Source organism: Leucoraja erinacea, chromosome 23 (genome assembly GCF_028641065.1).
Source record: "Leucoraja erinacea ecotype New England chromosome 23, Leri_hhj_1, whole genome shotgun sequence".
Taxonomy (NCBI): domain Eukaryota; kingdom Metazoa; phylum Chordata; class Chondrichthyes; order Rajiformes; family Rajidae; genus Leucoraja; species Leucoraja erinaceus.
Genome location: NC_073399.1, coordinates 27,531,664 through 27,556,107, shown reverse-complemented (window position 1 = coordinate 27,556,107; position 24,444 = coordinate 27,531,664). Strand labels below are relative to the sequence as shown.

General features: G+C 44.2%; 2 protein-coding genes across 3 annotated transcripts in view; one reads left to right on the top strand and one right to left on the bottom strand.

The window, feature by feature from the left end:
* The window catches only part of gps1 (G protein pathway suppressor 1), a 42,023-nt gene extending 36,753 nt beyond the window's left edge, over positions 1-5,270 (bottom strand). The window contains exon 1 of the mRNA XM_055654170.1: positions 5,166-5,270. Within this exon, the coding sequence (XP_055510145.1) occupies positions 5,166-5,210 (45 nt within the window). The 5' untranslated portion in view covers positions 5,211-5,270. The remainder of the gene's footprint in view (positions 1-5,165) is intronic.
* Positions 5,271-8,314: 3,044 nt separating this feature from the next.
* Positions 8,315-24,444, top strand: part of rfng (RFNG O-fucosylpeptide 3-beta-N-acetylglucosaminyltransferase) — a 32,512-nt gene continuing 16,382 nt past the window's right edge. Inside the window, exon 1 of one of the 2 annotated variants that reach the window (XM_055654169.1) lies at positions 8,315-9,714. In XM_055654169.1, the coding sequence (XP_055510144.1) occupies positions 9,211-9,714 (504 nt within the window). In that variant the 5' untranslated portion in view covers positions 8,315-9,210. The remainder of the gene's footprint in view (positions 9,715-24,444) is intronic. The other variant, XM_055654168.1, reaches the window with a different exon arrangement.

Below are 24,444 nucleotides of genomic sequence, written 5' to 3'. Positions count from 1 at the left end.
TAAAACTTTTATATCACATTCCTTTCACTACAAAACAACATACCTTTTAATTCATCATAATCATTAAAACCTTTGTTCCATATAATGTACTATAGATAGCAGCAGAGAAAGCATGATTGGTATATACATTCTTAAATTTGAATGCAACAAATTCAATGCAATGCCAATTACATCGCCAGAACGCAAGAGAAAACGTCAATGGCATGAATACAAAATGCACCACTGGCTCTTTTGATAACAGAACATACTATCAAAATAAACCTGTTTTAAGAAGGGACTGGAAAATGTTGGGCAAATGTTGGGCTGGAAAATCAAAGGTAGACAGAAATGCTGGAGAAACTCAGCGGGTGAGGCAGCATCTATGGAGGGAAGGAAATAGGCAACATTTCGGGTCGAGAAGGGTCTCGGCCCGAAACTTTGCCCATTTCCTTCGCTCCAAAGATGCTGCCTCACCCGCTGAGTTTCTTCAGCACATTTGTCTACCATCAAAATAAACTTAAGCCTTTTGATAAATTTATGAATTTTTTTCTCAAAATCTCAAGTCTAAACCAAATGCACATACAACTAAAATATTAGGTATTAAAATGGCAGTGATTCAGTACAGCATCACTGTATAATGGTTGCGGCACCATCATAAATAATATTATTTAAACCAGCTGAACAAAAATGCTTGATTATTAAACATGTACTGATTTTGAACAATTGTATTTACACTATAATTGTCTTGCATTTAACTGTACTGATTACTCCTTAGCCTAATGACATACAAAATGTAAAGCAATTGATTAAATATCAAACTCCTGAAAAAGTCAAGAATTAAAAAGTCAAGATCACTGGAAGCACATTGCTTGTTAAATATATGTGCATTTTGATAACATATTAACTGTAAAACAGTATTTCTATAATTCTTGTACAATGTGATTCATTGTTGAGTTTTCAGTGATTTTGTGGAAGCTCACAAACCTATTGCAACACAATTTTTTAGATCTTGGTCAGATGGGCTGGTGTTAATTTCAATCCCTGAACATTCACCACATATCTGGCTGCTGCATTTTGATCACAAGCCCTAGTAACTTAAAGTGAATGGCGTTTGAAACTGGGAAATACAAACCCAGGCTGCTTTCTCGGCTAAATGCACTCGACTTGCTTATTTTATGCCTTTTCGGTGACCAAAATATTCAACTACAAAGACTGGTGCAAAAATTCATTGTAGTACATATAATAAAGAAATAATTAAGAAACATATATTAATGAGAATTTTGTAAAAGCATAATTCTTCACATTGTATGAAGAGTACAATTGTCACTTTCAGGCAATTGAACCATCCCACCAACAACTAGGGAGCAGACCTGAGCTATTATCTACCTCATTGGAGACCCTTGGACTATTTTTGAACAGACTTTACTGGACTTTATCTTGTACTAAATGTTATTCAAGTATTACCCTTGATCATGTATTTATACACTGTGGATGGCTTGATAGTAATTTGTATCGTCTTTTTGCTGACTGGTTTGCATGCAAAAGCTTTTTACTGTGCCTTGATACACGTGACAATAAACTAAACACACACTCAAACATTTTAAAGCCCACATTTTCCCATTTGCCACCTGGTAGATCCTATCGCCAATACATGTTCTCCAGAGGCGAGTTTCTCCAGAAATTGTTTTTTTTTTACATTGTATCTATAGTTCCTTGTGTCTCCATGAAGAGGGAAGAAATGGGGGGGGGGGGGGGGGGGGGGGGGGGGGCAGACAAGAATTATTATAAATGAAATCATTGGAGATCAGGTTGATAGGACATGAGGGTCTTCTTCACATGGTCAATCTGGCCATTTGGAGCTTGGAAGCTCTGAGGGCAGCAGGAAGGGCAGTCAGCTTTAGAAGTGACAAGCCACATGCAAGGATCTAAGTCACAGGACAATTGAGGTATGGTGAATATTACAAAGGTTGCAGAATTAAATTTACATTGTTTTGGTGATGGATACATTTTGGCTTTCAAGCCGAAAAGGTCAGAACTGCAAACTGCAAGGTCAGGACTGCAAACAGGGATATTGTTGAAAGTGATTTAGACTATGATACAGTCACCACAGTTGAAGATGGGGTCAATGGTGAGGGTGCCAAGGCAATGGCTGACGTATTGTCAAAGCTGACCTAAATTAAGTTTTAATTCTTCCAGCCTGCCAGACAAGCAGTCAAACAGCAGGAAAATGATCAAAACTGCTACCGTAACCAGCTTTGAGCATTATCTGTGCCAATCTTCCCTTAAATTTCTATGCTAATGTCCCTTTAAAAGCTGCTCCCCAGCTATCTGATAAGAGAAAACTAAGAATGATACTTGAAGATCTCAGGGATGACGATGCTAGAAGGGCAATAACATTAATAAGGAACCATGCAGGACAGCTTTATGTAGCTGGATGATGGGAGCGATATGAGAATGTCAACCATATTGAACAGTGAAAAGTCAAGGAGAGTAAACATAGAAACATAGAAATTAGGTGCAGGAGTAGGCCATTCGGCCCTTCGAGCCTGCACCACCATTCAATATGATCATGGCTGATCATCCAACTCAGTATCCCGTACCTGCCTTCTCTCCATACCCTCTGATCCCCTTGGCCACAAAGGCCACATCTAACTCCCTCTTAAATATAGCCAATGAACTGGCCTCAACTACCCTCTGTGGCAGAGAGTTCCAGAGATTCCCCACTCTCTGTGTGAAAAAAGTTCTCCTCATCTCGGTTTTAAAGGATTTCCCCCTTATCCTTAAGCTGTGACCCCTTGTCCTGGACTTCCCCAACATCAGGAACAATCTTCCTGCATCTAACCTATCCAACCCCTTAAGAATTTTGTAAGTTTCTATAAGATCCCCTCTCAATCTCCTAAACATTCATCAATGGGGATGTTGTTTGGAATTTTGGTGAAGGCTATTCTGGTGCTGTGGCAAAAGTAGGAGCCAACCCAGAGATTACAAATTTGAGAGGGAGATGACAATGGAAGGGCACACCAAATTAACAGAAAGGTTAGAAGTAATGGGAAAAGAAATGGTCAATGATGCCCAGGAAAATGCTTTAGCGCTGTTTTTATTTCCAAAAAATGGGAAGGATTTATTATTTAATAATACAGCAAAGACTTCCATCCCCCTTCAAACAAATTAATCAGAAGGCTTATCGAGGAAGACATTTTTAAATTGTTCAGGGCAGAGAAGCAAAGTTTTCTCTTCACTATTATTAAAGGCTAGAAGCATTAAATTCCAAAAATAAAGTCCAGCAAAAAATATATATCGAACTTCTGATGGGCTTAGAACATCTTCCTTTCTTCGTTAAATAAGGAACACACAAAAATGATAAAGTCATTAACTATATAAATATTCAATTTCAAACTGGATAGTTTCATTCCACGTTGACCAACATGTGTGATGCGTACAATATAAAAATCAAGGTTTTTAAATCTGTGTTGATCAAATTATTAACCTAAAATTGTATACACAAAAGTCATAACAAAGAGTCAGTTGCTCTCATGTCAGGAATACAAACATATTTTTTCAAAAACATATTTGTTATTGTATTGAATCACTTGTAATATCAGCATTTATAGTCTATCTCATGTGCACCAAAGTCAGGAGGCAGGTAAGAGTCACTCACATTGCCGAACCTGGAGGGACAGAGGTCTGACCAGCATGGAAAATTTCCTTCTCTTAATGCCAATCAGTAGCTACACGATCACCATCCCTGATGATTCTTTCCTTTCCAGTATTTAAAAACCTCTTTAAATTTTAATCCCCCTGGCTGCTACATCCAAATCAATGCTATTGCCCTCTATAAAGGATACTTGTAACTTAGCCAGCCGAACCTATCACCACCTAACATAAATCAGTGCAGTACAGGTACAGGTTCTAAAGCACACAAAGTCTGACCAAATAGGATGTCAAGATAAACTAATCCCCTTTGCCTGCACATGATGTATATCCCTCCATTCCCCTCAAATCCACGTGCCTACTTCCTACATTTCAAAGTATTTAATAAATACTAGAAATGCTGCTTGGTTTATGATCCAATGCACCCAAAACAAGGTTAATCAGAGAAATGTAATAAAACACTACTAGATTAAACACAGACCTTACGAAGCAGTAGGGAAATAGAAGCTTTAAAAGTGGGTGACTGGTCAAGCATCAGGAAGCCTGAGCTGTTAGGCCCATCAACAGGCATCAGTCTGCTGAGGCTCCATCTGTTCCAAATTCCTCCATCCCTTTTATATCCATCTGCACATCTAAACTTCTCAAATTTCAAAGTATTTAATAAATAGCAGATATTCAGCTTGGTTTATGATCCAAAATACCTGAATATGATATATTAGCAGTAATGTTATCAGAGACATTTGCAATAAAGCAGTATAGAATAGCAGTATTAAGAGTGTGTTGTTGGGAGGGTGACATGAGCCCAGCCAGCTAGCCCGAGTTGTTCGGCCCATCAGTTGGCATCACTGTGCTTAGGCTCCATCTGATCCATGTCCCTCCAGTCCTTACATGCCTATCTAAACTTCCCACATTTCATATTGTTTAATACCAGAAAATTTGTTCAGTTTATGATTAAAAACACTAAAATATATGTATGTTTGCAGAAATTAAATCAAACAAGTTATAAAACAATTAGATTACTGATCTGAAGACACATGCAGTAGGGAACATTGAGAGTGGACGCCTGGATAACAGTGTATTATCATAAACACATTAAATAAAGATATATTAATTATATCTAATTATAAACCACAATTAGATTATTGAACTGCAGACGCATTTTCTGTAAAGCAGTGGGGGATAGGAGTGTGTTGCTGGGCGGGTAGCAGGAAGCCTGAGCGGTTAGGCCCATCAGCGGCATCACTGTGCTCAGGCTGCGGGGAGAGCGAAAGGAGGAGGGGGAGGGGAGGTGGGGAGAGGGCGGTCCGGGGCGGGCGGTGAGGGCACAGGGCCGGGGTGGACCGGGCTCCCCGGGCGGGAGCGGCAGCCTTGGTAACAGGTTCACTCTGCCAGCCACCAACTGTCATGTTGGCCCGTCTAGCGCCGCATCGCGGCTCTGCTCCTCTGCTCCCCCGCGCCCACGGCCGGGTCACCCTCCCTCCCTCCCCCATCGCGCTGTAATCCGCCTTCTGATGAGGCAGCGGTCGCCACTTTACCTGAAAATTTAACACTTGAACGGGAAGGGGCATTTTCTCCCTCATTCAGCGACTCGAAGCGGCCACAGAGCAGCTCCGCATCCGGGCACTCTCATCACTGGGGGGGTGACAGGTCAACCTCCACAGGCGGGCACGCTGCAGCGTCGTGACGTACCAGCGGTGGACGATGCCCCGCAGAGTCTGCGTAAGTTGTGAAGCGTGCGGTGGGGAAAGAGCACTCTGCCACGCACAAAGATGGCGGCGGGGGATAGTGCGTCATGACGTCTACGTGAACGGTGAAGCGCGGGATGGACGGGGCAAGTTTCTGCCCCGCACAAAGATGGCGGGCAGAGGATGGAGCTTAGTGACGTCTGCGCGAATGGTGAAGCGCGGGATGGACGGGGCAAGTTTCTGCCCCGCACAAAGATGGTGGGTGGTCACATTGTGCTTGTGTAGAGGTGGAGGTTAGTTAACTTACATTATTTGACGTTTTATGCACAAGCTAGTTGTGATAAAGTAAATGATTTATACACAGACGAAGAGAAGGAGGAATTAATCCGTTGTGGAAAAAGTGTTTGTGAATTATGAATACAAATATCACAGTCACACCTGTTACTGATGTTGTGCAGTGCTGCATCAACATATGGAACAACTACATTCTTACATTGCAGCTTAAAAGCCCATTAATGAAATAACATAGATAATAATAAAAAATACAATAAATTAATAGCCATAACATTAGGTAACCACAATAGTGCAAACCCGAAGTCCGCAGTGCAACCAAAGACATAGAAGATCACAGTTGCTGAGATTAGTGTTGTGCAGTGTTCAAGCATGATGGTTGCTGGGAAGAAGCTGTTTATGAACCTCGTGGTAACGTTTTTCTGGCTCCTGTACCATTTTCACAATGGTAGCAGTGAGTTGAGAGCATAGCCAGTGTAGTTTGGGTCTTTGATGATATTGGCTGCCTTTTTTAGGATTCTCGAGGGTGGGGAGGTCAGTACCCACGATGGACCGAGCAGTGTCTACCCGTCTCTGTAGCCTCCTATATTCCTGGAAATAGTTGTACTCTAGTGGAATTATCTCAAATATAGCTCTACAGTTTAACTGTAGACCTGGATAATGAACCATCTAGAGTCTAGGAATGCAGATGTGGAGAGGATACTTCTTGCATCCTCTTGCATTCTTCTTGCTCTGGTGGACATGGAACGAACATTTGTAAAATTATATTAGTCACTTGGCAAAGGGCAGCATCACACTCTATTTATTAAGTCCTTGAGATATCGTTGTAAGTCTTAACAGTTTGAAAGCTTAATTATTTCCTTCTGGTTCCATGATAGAATATCCACTCATCCTATTCCAAGTTATTGTGCGTTCCATATATATAAATAAAATGTCAGGTTTGAATTTTGGTCAGATTTTATACAAATCGGTAGGGGGAAAAAATCTAAATCACTAAACTTCCAAAGAATATTGTGATGACAGGGGAAACCAAAATGAACACAGTCCAGCTAGATATGTTTTCCTTATTCTTTGTACAGTAAAATAATGTGTTGAAGAAGAATATACCAGAATAATATTTTGCATTAATAGACACAAGATTCTGGAGTAACTCAGCAGGTCAGACAACACCTCCGGAGAAAATGGATGTTTGATGTTTGAGTTGGGACTTTTTCTGACAGACCCGCTGAGTTACTCCAACACTTTGTGTCTTTCTTTGGTACAAAACAGCATCTGCAGTTTATTTTTATTATATAATATTTTGCATTATTTTGTTCAAAATGAATATGAGCCAAGATGAAATAATTATTTTGCTAGGTCATGAATACATTCCCTCTCTGTGTCTAATACTTCCAGCATAGCTTTATTCATCCGTTGTGTGCTTATCTGCAAGGACCATTTGTCCTGAATGGCTAGGTTTTCACATTGGATATTCTATGTAATATTTATAAATGTATTGCTTATGCCACGATGTACATGAATAATGATACAAAGCCAAGTAAGAAAATGAGTGGGACACCCAGCAGCTGCAAATTGTATTGTATTGTATTTTAATGACCACACAGCCAGGCTGGTGGAATTTTGGGTTGTCAGCAGCGATACAATAATAAAGAACACAAACCACAATAAAAAATGTAACACAAACATCCACCACAGCATTCAACAGTGTGGTGGAAGGCACAAAAATTTGGCCAATCCTCCTCCATTTCCCCTCCGTGGACAGTAGCAGTCCAGAGTCAGTCCAGGATCGGCTCTTCCTCACCGGAGACTGCGGCTTTAAGTTGTTACAGGCCGCAGGCCGGCAGTCCAGATTTAAAGTCTCCACCGCAGCCAGAAGCACCGTAGACTGCAGGGCCGGCAGTCGAAGCTCCCTCCAGGGGTGTTGGTAAGTCCATGCCGGCCCCGCGGTGGAAGTTGGCCGCGGGCCGGCAGTGATGGCTTCTTCTTCCCCCGGGTCCCCCACGAGGGATCCCGGGCTGTAGACGCGGCACCAGCTGGAGCTGTTCAGACCGCGACTTCAGGCCGCAACTTCAGGCTGCCGGCTGCCCCGGGCCAGCGAAACGGAGCGCTCCCCTCCAGCGAGCCGCTGCGAGGGCTCACCCGCTCCACGCCGAGAGTCCACGCTGCGCCCGCCGCTGAAGCCCCGGGCGCATCTCCGGGAAAGGCCACGCCGATCCTTGATGTTAGGCCACGGGGGAGGCGACCTGGAAAAAAGTCGCCTCTCCATGGAGGAGGCGACCGAAGCGGTTTCCCCCTTACCCCCCCACACCAACCCCCACACAAAACACACAAAATACATACTTTAAAACATACTAAAAAATAAGAAAAAGTTGAAAAAAAACCTGACGATAATAGATGATAGATAAAGTTCAGTGATTTAGATTATTTTGTTTTCTACCATATTGTATGAAATCTGACCAAAATTAAAACCTGACATTTTCAATAAACTTGTATAGGATTAGTGGACATTGCTATGGCTGGTTATGAGAGATGGAATAGAACAGATCCACTTTAATAGGAAGATTAAAATGCTGAATTTAAAAAAAAAGATGAAATGTAGCAAAATGATGGTATTTAAAGAGTCTGGGGCCTTCCTGTAAATGAATCAAATAAAAAATAACAGGACCCGAGCTATAGGGAGAGGTTGGGCAGGCTAAGGCTTTATTTTTTGGAATGCAGCAGGTTGAGATCATGGGGCTGTATTACATCATGACGAGAATAGATTGGGTAAATGCTCAGAATCTTTTACCCAGGGCAATTCAGACAAATTCAAATTGGTTTCTAAGTTAATTTGGGGGAGAAAATTTGTAAAGTTAAACAACAGGTTATAATGCAGAATTGTTGATTGCTTGGCCATAAATGCAAACAGTGCAGTAGAAAGTGAAAATCAGACTGCACTGTTAAAACGGAGAGGTGTAGACGCTCGAAACTGCAGATGATGTGTCTGAGATGTTGGTTGACCCACTGAATTACTTCAGCACTTTGTGTGTTTCTTTGTGTTAAACCGAGAGTCAAGACTGTTTTATTGTCAGCGGAGATATGTCCACAAGACAATTTCAATAAAAAACATAGACAATAATGCTGCTAAATTAAAAGTAATGCCCCCAAATCTATACTGTGCTGAGCCTATGTGGTTGTTGTAGTGTTTAGAAACTGCAGAAGGGTGTGAAGAAACGTCTCCTATCCATGTTTTCCAGCACTTTGTATGTTTTTTCTGTGTTAAAACAAACTCGGAATAAAGGGTCTGAAAAAGGGTCCCGACCCCAAATGTTGCCTGTGCATGTTCTCCAGAGATGCTGCTTGTCCTGCTGAATGACTGCAGCACATTGTGTGTTTCCCTGTGTGAAACAGACTTGGAACAAGCTAGTCCTCCACCCGAGGTGGCGATCCAATGTAACGCAAGGGCTGAACACGCCCGCAGCTTGTGGACTCTTGTTCGCTGGCTGGGTTCGTCTGCAAGGGGAGCAGCCCAGCGCTGGCAGCGGGCAGTGGTGACAGCCGGGGCTCGGCGATGGGTCCGGGCTGCGGCTCCTTCGCCCGCGGGGGCTCGGGCTAAGTTCGGACCATGCGTTTCCACGGCTCTGCCAACGTCCGGCTCTGCTTCCTGCTCGCCCTCAGTCTCTGCACCTCGCTGCTGCTGTTGGTGGGGCTCCAGCAATGGGCACGCCAGGACCTGCTAGCCTCCATCCCCTGGAGGTCCGGCAATGCCACCCGGCTCAGGAGCTCCTTGCACGGGCAGGGACTGGCTGCGACCTCCGCCGGGAGCTCCAGCACTCGTCCCAGCCCTATCCCAACAAGGGGACCCCCCTGGCACCAAGTGGCCGAGGCACTCAGAGGTTCCCAGAACAGCCTCGAGGAGAAGGAGCCTCCATGGAGAGAGAGGGCTGGGGTTACACCAGAGGAGGAGGCAGCTCTGCTGCTATGGGACACCCCCCTTCACCGCCCCGGCTCCGGAAAACACAACGTGAAACTCAGTGACATCTTTATTGCGGTGAAAACCACACGGAAGTATCACAAGGCCAGATTGGATCTGCTCTTTCAGACCTGGATATCTCTGGTCCAGAACCAGGTGAGGATTTGCCCGGGACTTTAAATGAAGTTCAAAATCTCCCCCCTGATGATGCTTAATAATGTAATGTTGATACTATAACTGCATTTTAAGGACACTTGGACAGGTACATGGATAGGAAAGGTGTGGGCCCATCGCGGGCAAATGGGACTAGTGGAAATGGGGCATCTTAATTGGCATGGGCGAGTTGGGCCGAAGGGCCTGTTTTCATGCTATGGGACTTTATGTCTTTAATCTCATACCTTGAGCCTTCTGTCATCTCACCTCTCTTGCATCCCTCTCCGAACAGGGATCATTTCATAGCGATCAATATTGGGCATCTATTTTCTACAGAGATGCTGCCTGGCTACACTGAGTTACGCCAGCACTTTGTGTCTATCATCAATATTGTTTGATTGATTGTTGAAAGATAAAGCATGGAAACAGGCCTTTCAATGACAATGTGCGCAGCGATAGAGCTGCTGCCTTATAGCTCCAGAGACCTGGGTTCAATCGTGACTACAGATGCTGTCTGTAGAGAGTTTGTACGTTCTCCCCATGACCTGCGTGGGTTTTCTCCGGGTGCTCTGGTTTCCTCCCACACTCTAAAGATGTGCAGGTTTGTAGGTTAATTGGTTTTGGTAAAAATTGTAAATGGGCCCTTGTGTGTGTAGGATAGTGTTAGTGTGCGGGGATAGCTGGTTGGTGTGGACAGTGGGCCGAAGGGCCTGTTTCCGTGCTGTATCTCTAAACTAAACTTTCAGCCCACTGAACCTGCGCCGACCATCGATCACCCGTTTACACTCGCTCTATGTTATCCTACTTATTATTCACGTGATCTTATTGATCTTATTTAATTGTGCACTCTGGGTTGATTGCATTCATCGAAACAGGGTGGACCACGTGAAGGTTGCAATCTTCCACCTCGGTAGAGTTGCTGCCTTACAGCGCCAGATACCCAGGGTCGATCCTGACTACGGGTGCTGTCGATACAAAGTTTGAATGCTTTCCCTGTGGAGTTTCTCTGGGTGCTCCGGTTTCTTCCCACATTCCAAAGACATGCCGGTTTGTAGGTTAATTGGCTTCTGTAAATTGTCTCTTGTGTGTCGGATAGTGTTAGTGTGTAGGAAGGAACTTCAGGTGCTGGTTTACACCGAAGATAGACACAAAGTGCTGGAGTAAGTCAACGGGACAGGCAGCATCTTTGGATAGAAGGAATGGGTGATGTTTCGGGTGGAGACCCTTATGTTAGTGTACAGGGTGATCACTGGTCGGCGTGGACTCAGTGGGCTGAAGGTCTTGTTTCCACGCTGTTTCTCTAAACCAAACTAAAAGCTACATTTAATCACATCCTTCTTGTAGCATAGCGACTAGAACTGTACATAGTATTCCAGAGAGTGTCCTCAATGTCCTATACTACTATAACATACTACTATAACATGAATGTCCCATCTCTGGTACTCTTGTTCGATGAAGGCAAACATGCTAAATGCCTTTTTCATCACCATGTCTACCGCCATTTCAGGAAATTATGTACTTGTACCCCCAGGACTCTAATTTACAACGCTCACCAGGGCCCTGTCATTTACTGTGGAAGTCCTGCCTTGGTTTAATTTTGCAAGTTGCATCACCTGAAATTTCATCTGCCATATGGTTTGTTTCCTCCAAATGTGATCTCCAATATGTAAAATTCTTATTATTTTGAAAGCGCATTTTCATTGTACAAGAATGTGTTAATATGTTGGAACAAACAAACTCCGTGTCACTGCTTCTATTATTGCTTATTTACAATAGTCGCTCAGAATTGTTTCATGATGTTTAGATTTTCTGATTGGAAGCACGCGTTTCCTTTTAATACTTTTCATATGTTACAGGTTTTCAAAACATGCTAACCACTTTAACAATGAACAAAATTGCTTTTCTGAGTCTGATGCATATTTGACCAGACAATTGATCCCTTGCTTTTATAATGACAATTGTCCATTTCCATTGCATTTATTTGTTTTACTGGGGTGAAACCTCAAGTGTGAAATCCTTCTTCAAGAAATCATTATTAATGAACATTGTCATCAGTATGACTATTTTTCAGATGCTGTATATTTCTGTAATCTTCACAATAACTGCATTTCCAGCAGCTTTAAATATTGCAATTCCTCACCAGAAATCTATGAGGGTGGCTCAGTGGCGCAGTGGTAGAGCTGCTGGCTCACGGCGCCAGAGACCCGCGATCGATCCTGACAACGGGTGCTGTCTATACAGAGTTTGTACGTTCTCCCCGTGATTGTGTGGGTTTTCTCCAGGATCTCCGATTTTCCTCTACACTCCAAAGACATACAGGTTTGTCAGCTAATTGGCTTTGTTTAATTGTAAATTATCCCTAGTGTGTGTAGTATAGCGTTAGTATGCAGGGATAGCTGGTTGGCGTGGACTCGGTGGACCGAAGGTCCTGTTTCCATGCTGTATCTCTAAACTAAACTAAACATGAGCTGGATATGGCTGAGGCTATACGTAACGTGTGAGTTTTTGAACCTGTCAAAGGTTACAAAAATATTTTCAAATGAGAAGGAGCCTTCTTTAAAATATTCAATAGTTTAACTTATTGTAGGGATAACTTTCATTGAGAAGTTACGCAGAAATGCTTCAGTAGAAACAACATTTCTAGTCGAGGTTATCAATTCGGTCCACCAAGTCCGCGCCGACCAGCGACCACCCCCGAACACTAGCATTGTCATGCACACTAGGGACAATTTATAATTTACAGAAGCCAATTAACCTACTAAGTCCCTGTAGGTCTTTGGAGTGTGGGATGAAACCAGAGCACCCAGGGAAAACCCACGCGGTCACAGGAAGAACGTACAAACTCTGTACAGACGGCACCCATAGTCAGGATTGAAACCGGGTCTCTGGCGCTGTAAAGAGCCTGTCCTACTGTACGAGGTCATTCAAGAGCTCTCCCGAGTTTAAAAAAATCAAACTCGTGGTGAGTATGTAGATTTCACGTAGTGGGTACGTCGGAGCTCGGGACGTCTCTTAGCGGCTCGTAACGCTAACGGCAGGTACTCCGGAAATGCGGTAAGCTCGTGAAGTTTTTTCAACATGTTGAAAAATGTCCACGAGAGCCCCGAGTACCTATGAATGGCCATTACCGTAATTCTCCGAGTTCGAATCAGGGCAAACTCGGGAGAACTCTTGAATTAGCTCGTACAGTGGGACAGGCCCTTAAGGCAGCAACTCTACCGCTGCACCACCTGTGCCGTCTCTCTGTAATTGAAGATTATGTTACTGACACCACTTCTTTCCTGGAGATTTCCAACCCTTTTACTTTAGTTGCTTTATGTAGAGGAGCCTTTCTGTGGAGCAACCAAATTAACATTTTAAGCTTTGGGCAACATGAGGTTTTGCAGTGCATTGAAGCATTAGTCTCAGAATATTGTACCCAAATGAAGAATAGAATTGAAAGCTGTGTGAGCCTCTTTGTAAATAAGTTCAGCACAAGTAAAGGATTTCCAAACTCAACACCGGTTTTATTTTTTTAATTATGAAGCCTTCACAGCCCCAGATCTGCATTATGAAACACTCACTGTTGTTAAATTGGATGCAGGGCCTGTAAAGTGGTTTGTGCAGTGATTTTTAAAATGCCTCATTGTTCTAAGTTTTTCTCTGCTCATTACTTTGTCCTCCCTCCAACCTCCACGCTACCCCCTCTGGTTTCTTTTTTAAATGAATACCAGATGTTAGTTTGCTGAAGACTGGAGGATAAACAGGCAGATTAAAGGTTCTGTGAACAGGATTGACACCAATACCACTGTAAAGTAGCACAGTGGAGAAGGTGAACTCAGTCCTAATTTAATCGCATTCTAGAAAATCGTTCAAAAGGGCAGATAGGTTTATGATGTGGTTCAATGGTTAAGTATTGTTTTAATCAGAGAAGAAATAGTTGTGGCTCCTTTGTTTTACTAATCTATAAAGAGAACATGACTAGCTTGATGGATAAGTGGGCTTGAGTTTGGATTTAGCAATTGACACAGAGTGTTCAATTCTGTGAAGATTTGTAGATGCAGTTTCCAATAACACAATAGACAATAGGTGCCGGAGTAGGCCATTCAGCCCTTTGAGCCAGCACTGCCATTCACTGTGATCATGGCTGATCATCCACAATCAGTACCCCGTTCCTGCCTTCTCCCTATATCCCCTGACTCCGCTATCTTTAAGAGCTCTTTCTAACTACCTCTTGAAAGCATCCAGAGAATTGGCCTCCACTGCCTTCTGAGGCAGAGAATTCCACAGATTCACAACCCTCTGTGTGAGAAAGTTTTTCCTCATCTCCATTCTAAATAGCTTGCCCCTTATTCATAAACTACCACCACAATTGTCTCCACTGGATGCAATACCACAATTGATGAATTGGATGAGAGATGGAGTCATGCATCATGGAAACAGGCGCTTCGGCTCAATTTGCCAATGCCCACCGAGATGTCCCATCTACCCTTGCCCACGTTTGGCCATATCTCTTTAAACCTTTCCTATCCGTCTCCCCGAAACGTCACCCATTCCTTCTCTCCAGAGATGCTACCTGTCCCGCCGAGTTATTCCAGCTTTTTGTGTCTATCTGCCTATAAATAAATGGGAGCATTTTGGTGAGGAATTCAGCGAGTAGAGGCAGCATCTGTGCAGGGAATGGATAGGCAACGTTTGTCAGTTTGAGGAAGGCACGCGGCCTGAAATCATAATCTAATTGAATCAATAATGAAAATATCGTTGAAAATTGGGTAATTCCAAAGGGATGAAAGCTAACGGGTTATTAGTAGAGGCAGATCAAACCTACAATGGAAGTAAACAGTAAGAGTTATAAAAGATTGAGAGATGAAGCAAAATAAGAAGACGAAACGTGTGAGGGGAAACTGCAGCAACATTATTGACTGAAAACCAAACATCATAAATAGTTGAGAGAACACAAAACACAGTGAGACAGGCCCTTAAGGCAGCAACTCTAGCGCTGCACCACCTGTGCCGTCTCTCTGTAATTGAAGATTATGTTAACACATTATGTGAAAACACAAAATGCTGGAGGAACTCTGTGAGTCAGACAGCATCTGTGGAGGGAATTGATGGGCAATGTTTGTCAGTCTGAAGGAGACTCAACCGGAAATCAGTCTGAAGAAGCGTCCTGACCTGAAACGTTGTCTGTCCTCTCCCTCCACAGGGTGTTGCTCCAGCACTCTGTGTGTTGCTGAAGATTCCAGCATCCACAGTTTCTTGTGTCTCCTTCATAAACTGTTAATATTAATGTAACTTGGGTGTTAACGTAATCTGGCAGAAATCTTCACTGTAGATTGGCCATGGGAATGGTAAATACTGCCCCTGCATTCATTGACATGACACTGAAACTCCTGACAAAGTTCAAGGAACTGAGGAAAATAAACCTCAAATAAATAACACATTTGTCCCCTGCCAGATTTGATGCCATGTGAATTCCAGTGGATCAGTGGATTCAATTTTAATTGTCATTACACACTCGATCAGCAAGCAAGGCACTTTTATCCCAATGTGTGATCTGTAAATTAGAGATATCACTGACTTAAGCCCCTATCCCACTTAGGAAACCTGAACGGAAACTTCTGGAGACTTTGTGCCCCACCCAAGGTTTCCGTGCAGTTCCTGGAGGTTGCAGGTGGTTGCCGGAGGTTGCAGGTAGTGGAAGCAGGTCGGGAGACTGACAAAAACCTTCGGGAACCTTGGGTGGGGCGCAAAGTCTCCAGGGGTTTCCGTTCAGGTTTCCTAAGTGGGACAGAGGCATAACTCTCTGCCATTTCAGTAACATCTCTGACGAAGGGTCTTACACCTGCAACGGGGCTAAGACCAGTTTCTCATTCCACAAATATCACCTGATCTTCTATGTATTTCCACCATTATCTGCTTTTATTTGTTTGTAATGTATGGCTGCAGAAACGTAATTTCGTTTGGACCTCAAGAGGTCCAAATGACAAATAAATTGTATCTTATCTTATCTTTATTTCAGATTTCTAGCATCTTCAGCTTTTCTTTGATTTCCATACCATTTTAGCTGTTTAAGAAAGCCAAATGAAAGCAAAAGAGGGAGATTGTGTGTGTGTGTGAGAGAGAGAGAGAGAGAGAGGATTGTGTGAGAGGGAGATTGAGAGAGTGAGGGATGGAATGAGGATTGGGAGAGAGATTACTCATTTCAATTAATTGTGCTTTTTGTAGCCTGTAAATAATCTTCAAACCCCAAAATATCCAGCTTCAGCTGAAAGGAAATAAACTAGATGCCTTCAAACTGCACCAAAAATTAAAAAGCAACAACTGTCTCTAGATTTGCACTGCTGAAGGAGGCTTCTTTCTGATCAGTGAATGGGCAGTCCTAGCTGCAATGTTAATCAGAATTTTGTGAATGGCTACAGGGAATAGTTCATGTTCCTTGCCAGCTTTTCGCTGCCTTGAAGGGAATTGGCTCACTCTGCATTTTTGAATCGTCACAGTCTGTAATACACTGGTCAGAAAGTACTAAAGAGGATTGGATGATGGATAGGAAAGGTTTAGGATATGGGCCAAATACAGGCGAATGGGACTAGCTTAGATGGGGCACCTTGGTTGGCATGGGCAAGTTGGACCAAAGGGCCTGTTTCTGTGCTGAATAAATAGGATACAAGTCATGTCTAAGCAATATATAGTCAAAGCCACCACGCCACCACAGAAGATAAATACATTCATGCATGTTCCCACAAAAGCTTTGTTTAATTCTAAAATGGTAGTGGTAGCTCGGGTTTTAGTTTATTTTATTTTTGAGATACAGCCTGGAAACAGGCCCATTGAGTCTGTGGCGTCCATGTTCACCCGTTCACAATAGTTCTATCGTACATACAAGGGACAATTTACAGAAGCCAGTTAACCTATAAACCTGAAGGTACACAAAATTGCTGGAGAAACTCAGCGGGTGCAGCAGCATCTATGGAGTGAAGAAAATAGGCGACGTTTCGGGCCGAAACCCTTCTTCAGACTGATGGGGGGTGGTAGGGGAGAAGGAAGGAAAAAGGGGAGGAGCAGGAGCCCGAGGGCGGGGGAGATGGGAGGAGACAGCTCAAGGGTTAAGGAAGGGAGGAGACAGCAATGGCTAACAAAATTGGGAGAATTCAACATTCATGCCATCAGGATGCAAGCTGCCCAGGTGGAATATGAGGTGCTGTTCCTCCAATTTCCGGTGTTGCTCACTCTGGCAATGGAGGAGACTCAAGACAGAGAGCTCGGATTGGAAATGGGAGGGGGAGTTGAAGTGCTGAGCCACCGGGAGTTCAGGTAGGTTATTGCGGACTTACCATACCAGGGCATCGGAAATGTCCTCGTTCTTCAGGGAACGGGGATTCCCCTCCACCACCATAGATGAGGCTCGCACCAGGGTCTCATCCATACCCCTCAACACTGCTCTCTCTCCCCATCCCCGCACTCGCAACAAGGGCAGAGTCCCCCTGGTCCTCACCTTTCACCCCACCAGCCGGCAAATACAACACATAATCCTCCGCCACCTCCAACGTGACCCCACCACTCGCCACATCTTCCCATCTCCCCCCCATGTCTGCCTTCCGCAAAGACCGCTCCCTCCGCAACTCCCTTGTCAATTCTTCCCTTCCCTCCCGTACCACCCCCTCCCCAGGCACTTTCCGTTGCAACCGCAAGAAATGCAACACCTGTCCCTTCACCTCCCCCCTCGACTCCATTCAAGGTCCCGACAAAGGTTCACCTGTATCTCCTCCAACCTCATCTACTGCATCCGCTGCTCTAGATGTCAGCTGATTTACATCGGGGAGACTAAGCGGAGGTTGGGCGATCGATTCGCCGAACACCTCCGCTCAGTCCGCAATAACCTACCTGAACTTCCGGTGGCTCAGCACTTCAACTCCCCCTCCCATTCCCAATCCGACCTCTCTGTCCTGGGTCTCCTCCATTGCCAGAGTGAGCAACACCGGAAATTGGAGGAAACAGCACCTCATATTCCGCCTGGGCAGCTTGCATCCTGATGGCATGAATGTTGAATTCTCCCAATTTTGCTAGCCCTTGCTGTCTCCTCCCCTTCCTTAACCCTCGAGCTGTCTCCTCCCATCCCCCCGCCCTTGGGCTCCTCCTCCTCCCCTTTTTCCTTCATTCTCCCCTCCCACCCCCCATCAGTCTGAAGAAGGGTTTCGGCCCGAAACGTCGCCTATTTTCTTCACTCCATAGATGCTGCTGCACCCGCTGAGTTTCTCCAACAGTTTTGTGTACCTTCGATCTTCCAGCATCTGCAGTTCCTTCTTGAACCTATAAACCTGAACGTTTTGGGAATATGGAAGGAAATGGAGAAAACCCACGCAGGTCACGGGGAGAACGTATAACCTCCGTGCAGGCCGCACCCGTGCTCTGCATCGAACCCATGTCTCGGGCACTTCTTGCGTATGGCATGCACAGCCTAAAGTTGTAGGACAACTTGTTCTATTTGATCTTATTTGATTGTGCACCGTGTTGATTGCATTTGTCGAAACAGGGTGGACCACGTGAAGGTTGCAATCTCCCACCCCTCTCTGGCACTGAGGCAGCAACTCTACCGCTGCACCACTGTGTGGTAAACCCTTTTGTTATGGGAGTGGATAGATTTGGTTAATCCTGTTTAATTATACTTCACAATTCATAATATTCCAATTTAATATTAGCTCTGAGTAATTATTCTTTTTTGAACAAATGTTTTTCTTTGTGTTTCTCAGTTATCCAGTTCACTCTGCAATTGTCACCTCATGGGTGTCGTTCATGTTGATATCTTGCACATAAGAAATAGAAGTAAGCCATTTGGTCCTTCCTTCCTTCTCTGCCATTCAATAAGAACATGCTTGTCTGATCTTGGCTTCCTGTTTCCTCCACTTTTCCTCCTGTTTTCCATAATCCCACAATGCAAACACTTAAACCTGGAGTATATTCACAAGTTGTTTGTGTTTTCACAGGTCTCTTGAGTAGAAAATTCCAAAGATTCAGGACCTTCTGAGAGAAGAAATTCCTTCTCGTCTCAGTCTTAAAGGACCTACTCCTTATTTGAAGACAATGCCCTCAATTTTAGATTCACTTACATCCTCTTAGTATTTTTCTTGTCTAACCCCCTCAGAATCTCATGTTTCAGCACATCAAGATTTTAATTATGTTCGCAGACATGTTTTTTTTCTGCAGTGAGTTTAACAAATTGTTTGAAACAGGTCAGTAGAGACTGGTGGTTTGCTTGGTGGTTTGAATTTGTATAAATTAGAATTTAGAGGCTGTGTTTTATCTCCTGGAAAGGAATGAGTCTAGCATCTGTTTGATCTAGTGTATACACTCGTACATCTGCTGTGCCACCCGTTAATCTTTGGAGCTATTCTTCGGTTACACATGCTGTGGGAATGAAGGGCTAGGAATCTGCACAGTCACACTGTAAATGTGCTGCTGAACATTGGATTAATTTAGGGTATACCATGTTTGAACGTACAGATCTCCAGATGTTTTGGCTTTGGACTTTAGAGATATAGCACGGAACCAGGCCTTTCGGCCCACCAAGTCCTCACGGATGAGCAATCACCCCGTACACTAACACTAGGGACAATTCTTTTTTTTTTACTTAAGCCAATTAACCTACAAACCTGTGGGAGGAAACCAGAACACCCGGCAAAACCCCACATGGTCCCAGGGAGAACGTACAAACTCCGTACAGACAGCACCCATAGTCTGGATGAAACCTAGATCTCTGTTGCTGTAAGGCAGCAACTCTACCGCTGCACCACTGTGCCATCCTGATGGGAAATTCTTCTTGTATATAGGCAGGATTTTAATTTTCCCCAGGCGATGTTTTATATAAAACTCCCCGAAAAGTAATTGACTGAAGGGCAATGTGCAAAATTCATCTGTAATTACGTTTTCTACATTTTTTTTTGAACAGCAGCTGCTCTTTCCTACACATAAAACAGTCACGTTTTTATGACTCCAGGAAATTGTGATATCTTTGTTCTCATCCCTTATGTGTCCTTTTGAGTCGGTTGGGGGCAATATGGGATCCACAGACTTTGCCAGAGGAGGTGTCCTGATGGGGCAGGCACAGGATGGCGTTCGGGGGGGCGGGGGTTGCAAACTGTCTGCTATCTACACTGGGTTTCTGTGTGGATTGATTAATGGATATACTATTCCCAATCCATCCTTATCACTCCTTCTCAACTTTAAACAGTCGTGGGCCAAGGATTCCTGTTAGTTAGTGCGCTGTGCTTCTTCAAGAAGGCATCCTTCAAACATTTAGGTTCCGGTTAATAGTTACCATGTGCCACAAGGTGCAGTGAAAAGCTTTGTTTTACATGCTATCCAAACAGATAAAATAGTAAGATTAACCGAGAACTTACCCGTTTGAAGTTTGATCTGTATTTTATGAGGAGTTACGATGAGGGATTATGTGAAGAACCCATCCAGCAGGCATGCGCGACATACTTCAAAGCAGCGGTGTGGAATCACAGAAATACACAGTAATTGGAATAAATATAGTAAAGAAAAAGGAGAGCTTAGATACCAGTTTGATCTCTATTATTGAGGGTAGGAGCGGAGGGCACGTAATCCCTCATCGTAACTCCTCATAAAATACAGATCAAACTTCAAACTGGTAAGTTCTCGTTTAATCTTACTATTTTACTTCGGAGTCACGTGAGTGACCACGTGAAGATTTTAAAGCTCTGTGATTTCAAACCGTGTAACAGTTCATACTTCACTCACTGCCGAAGTCATTTGAGGGAGGAAGTATGTTATCGTAATCGACCATGAATCTGTTTGTAAAAATCAATAATTGTGTTTATTAACAATAACAAAAAACAAATTGCTCCCCCGGGCTAAATTATATACTTGCAGATTGTAATATTTTCTCTGCTAATGAAGCAGGTTCTGCCAACGGCTTATTATAAAAAGTTTGGAACGTTCCTTCCCCAGACCACCCCGCTGTAGCCAGGATGTGGTCTATTGGTACGTCCATTCTCTTAGCCGCCGACGTGGATGCTGCCCTGGTGGAGTGAGATTTATACATGTTAGTATTTATACCAGCGGCTTTCAGCACCTGCTTGAGCCATCTTGAAATGGTTTGGCTCGTCACCCGACCATAAGGTTTCTTGTGGCTGACCCATAAGGCTTTTTCACTCCCTCGATGGATTTTAGTTGTGTCAATATAGTTCGGTAGGTGGATCATGGCACATAACCGTGGTTCTGGTGGGTAGGCCCGGAATTCCATGACTGGATTTGATGTTCCTGGCCTGCTCTGTTTGACCAGCCCCTGGATAGTAAATGAGACATGGTCTGGAGTTATGATCATGTTGTCCAGTCGTAATAAGTGAAGTGACTGGACTCTTTGTGCTGACACAAATGCCATCAGCATGACCGTCTTCATAGTTAATTGTTCCAGGGTGAGGGACCTGGCTGGTGACCATCCCCTGAGGTATGTCAGGACCACACTAACATCCCTGATATGGGTGTACCTTGGTCTAGGGGGGTTGGAGTTGAATATCCCCCATCAGTTTGACCACCAGCGGGTGGGATCCCATGGCCTGTTGTCCTGGTGCCTGTATTAAATAGGCAGGCAGAGCACTTCTGGCTGTGTTAATGGCGCTGTAGTTTAGTCCTTCATTGTGGTGAAGGCCTGCCAGGAACTCCAGTACATCGGTTACTGTTGTGGTTGAATAAGTGGTTCCTGTATCCGAACAGTATTTCTCCCACTTTTTGATACTTGATAATTATTGTTTCCTTGTGGATACACGGTGCGATGCTGTCATGGTGTTGATGGTGTTTTCTGACAATCCCAGGCCCAGCAGAGGCCTTTTCAAAATCTGCAACCCAGGAGTTTAATTATATCGTGGCGTGGGTGGGTTATGCCAGATACTGGGTGGGTTAGCAATTCTGGGCTACTGGGAAAAGTCATTGGGGTCTCGACGATCATGTCGAAGAGCACTGGGAACCATGGCTGTGTAGGCCAGTCGGCTACTATCAAAATACCTGAAGCAGAGTCCATTTGTATTTTGCGTAGTACCCGACTGATGAGGCAGAAGGGAGGAAATGCATAAAAGAAAAAATGTCCCCAGTCCAGCGCGAACGCATCTACCGCTGCTGCCTCAGGGTCTGGTTCCCAAGCGACATACATAGGAACCTGGTGATTTAGTCTGGATGCAAATAGATCGATATTTGGCGTGCCATATTGCTTGGTAATTTTAGCAAATACTTTGGGATTTAACATCCATTCGGTGTTATCATTGAATTTGCGTGAGCTGGTGTCTGCCGCTGTATTTAGCTTACCTGGCAGGTAAGTTGCTGATAGCCAGATATGTCTGTCGACACACCATTGCCAGATTGTGTTGACCAATTTGTCACATGATATCGATTTTATGCCGCCCATATGGTTAATATAGGCCACCACCGTAGTATTGTCTATTTGTTACCGAACATGCAAGTGATGCATATTTGTTGAATATGCTTTTAATCCATAAAATGCACCCAACATTTCTAGACAATTTATGCCCAGTGTAAGTAGTAACAATGACTCTAGGTTAGTCCATCTACCACCTGTGCTGGATATGGAATTAGTTCTGTTTTGTCTTTTGGCAAAGTTACAGACATGTGGACTGAGTTAATTGTGAAGCCCAGATAGTCCATGGTTGTGGATGGCTTCAACTTAGATTTATTTGGATGTAAGACAAATCCCAAGGTTTCAAACAATTGTTTGGTAGCTGACACAGCTGATATAGCCAATTCCATGGTTTTGCCTACTATTAAGATATCATCAAGATATGCCATGACAATATGTTTTTGTCTTCTTAATATTGCCAAGGCTGGTTTTAGAATCTTGGTGAATAATCTTGGGGCTGATGTTAACGCGTTAGGCAACGCTTTAAACTGCCATTGTTGCCCCATCCAGGTAATTTTCAGGTATCTGCGATGATCCTTATGAATGGGTACTGAATAGTAAGCGTCTTTAAGGTCGATGCTTGCCATGAAGTATCCTTTGGAAATCAGCTGTTTGGCAGTCACAAACGTTTCCATTTTGAAATGTATATACTTATCAAACATATTTAGTGAAGTTAAGTCAATGATGATGCGACATCCACCATCTTTTTTGGGTTTTAGTGAACATATTAGAGACAAATTCCAAGGGTTCATGTTTGGTTTTTTCAATGATACCCTTAGTGATTAGCCTCACCAGTTCAGCTTGTCCCTCTCGTTTTTCTTTAACTGAGAGGGAAAAGACCCTTTGGGGTGAGTGCTGAACTGGTGGCAAGTTTTCTAGAGTAAACTCTATTTTGTATCCACGAATGCTGTTGAGTATATACTTGTCATTCGTGATAGACTTCCATGCTTGCACAACAGATGTAATCTCCCCCCCTGTTAGTATAGAGCCCCCACTTTTTATATGCTGGTAGGAACCAGACCCACCTACCTCAATGGTTACGGGTGTTTCTTCTGTTTCTTTGTCGGGCGATGAGTCTTCTGATGTGTTGCTGGTTGGGGGTGGTGCATTTTCCATGGGGTCCGCTCTGGGCCTTGGCCTAAAAAAGGCTTCCGGTGGTGATGTGCGGACCCCGAGCTTTCACCAGTCCCATAGGGTTGACGTCGACTGGTGGACGCGGTGGGGTACTGCCGCTTGGGTTTAGTGAGTTTGCTCGTCCCATGAGGCCAAATGTTTTGGACTCCTCCTCCATGTCTTTTACTTTTTTGGAGAGGTCCTTGCCGAAGAGCAGGATTTCTGGCCCTGTGGTCGGCGTTTTGCACAAACCCGCGAATTTCGGGTTGAGGGCAGGTCTTATGATCCCCTTACGGAGGTTGTTAATTTCGAACTGGGTATTGCACAACAGTGCGAGTGTATCCTGCTGATTCGTGGTCATTTCCACCCCATCCACGGAACGAGCATAAGAAGTGATGGCTGACGTCAGGAGCCTGAGGATCCGCTGTAGTTTGAGCTCTTGATTGCGGATGTTTGGCCCAACGTGCCCCCAGATTTGGCTATTGACAGCCGGCACGTTGAACGAGGCACAATTCTTAGGGGCCGAATACAGCTCTAGGGCCTCATTAACTACCTGCTCCTGTAGGGGTTTGAAGGACAGGTAGTTAATGCTGGTCACCAGTTTTGGCTCTAATGGCCGTCCTGCATGTGGAGCTGCCACGTAGCGGTCTACCACGCCCAGCAGCTCTTCCTGGTCCTGTACCCCAAGCGTACTCCCGACATAGAAACATAGAAACATAGAAATTAGGTGCAGGAGTAGGCCATTCGGCCCTTCGAGCCTGCACCGCCATTCAATATGATCATGGCTGATCATCCAACTCAGTATCCCGTACCTGCCTTCTCTCCATACCCTCTGATCCCCTTGGCCACAAGGGCCACATCTAACTCCCTCTTAAATATAGCCAATGAACTGACCTCAACTACCCTCTGTGGCAGAGAGTTCCAGAGATTCACCACTCTCTGTGTGAAAAAAGTTCTCCTCATCTCGGTTTTAAAGGATTTCCCCCTTATCCTTAAGCTGTGACCCCTTGTCCTGGACTTCCCCAACATCGGGAGCAATCTTCCTGCATCTAGCCTGTCCAACCCCTTAAGAATTTTGTAAGTTTCTATAAGATCCCCTCTCAATCTCCTAAATTCTAGAGAGTATAAACCAAGTCTATCCAGTCTTTCTTCATAAGACAGTCCTGACATCCCAGGAATCAGTCTGGTGAACCTTCTCTGCACTCCCTCTA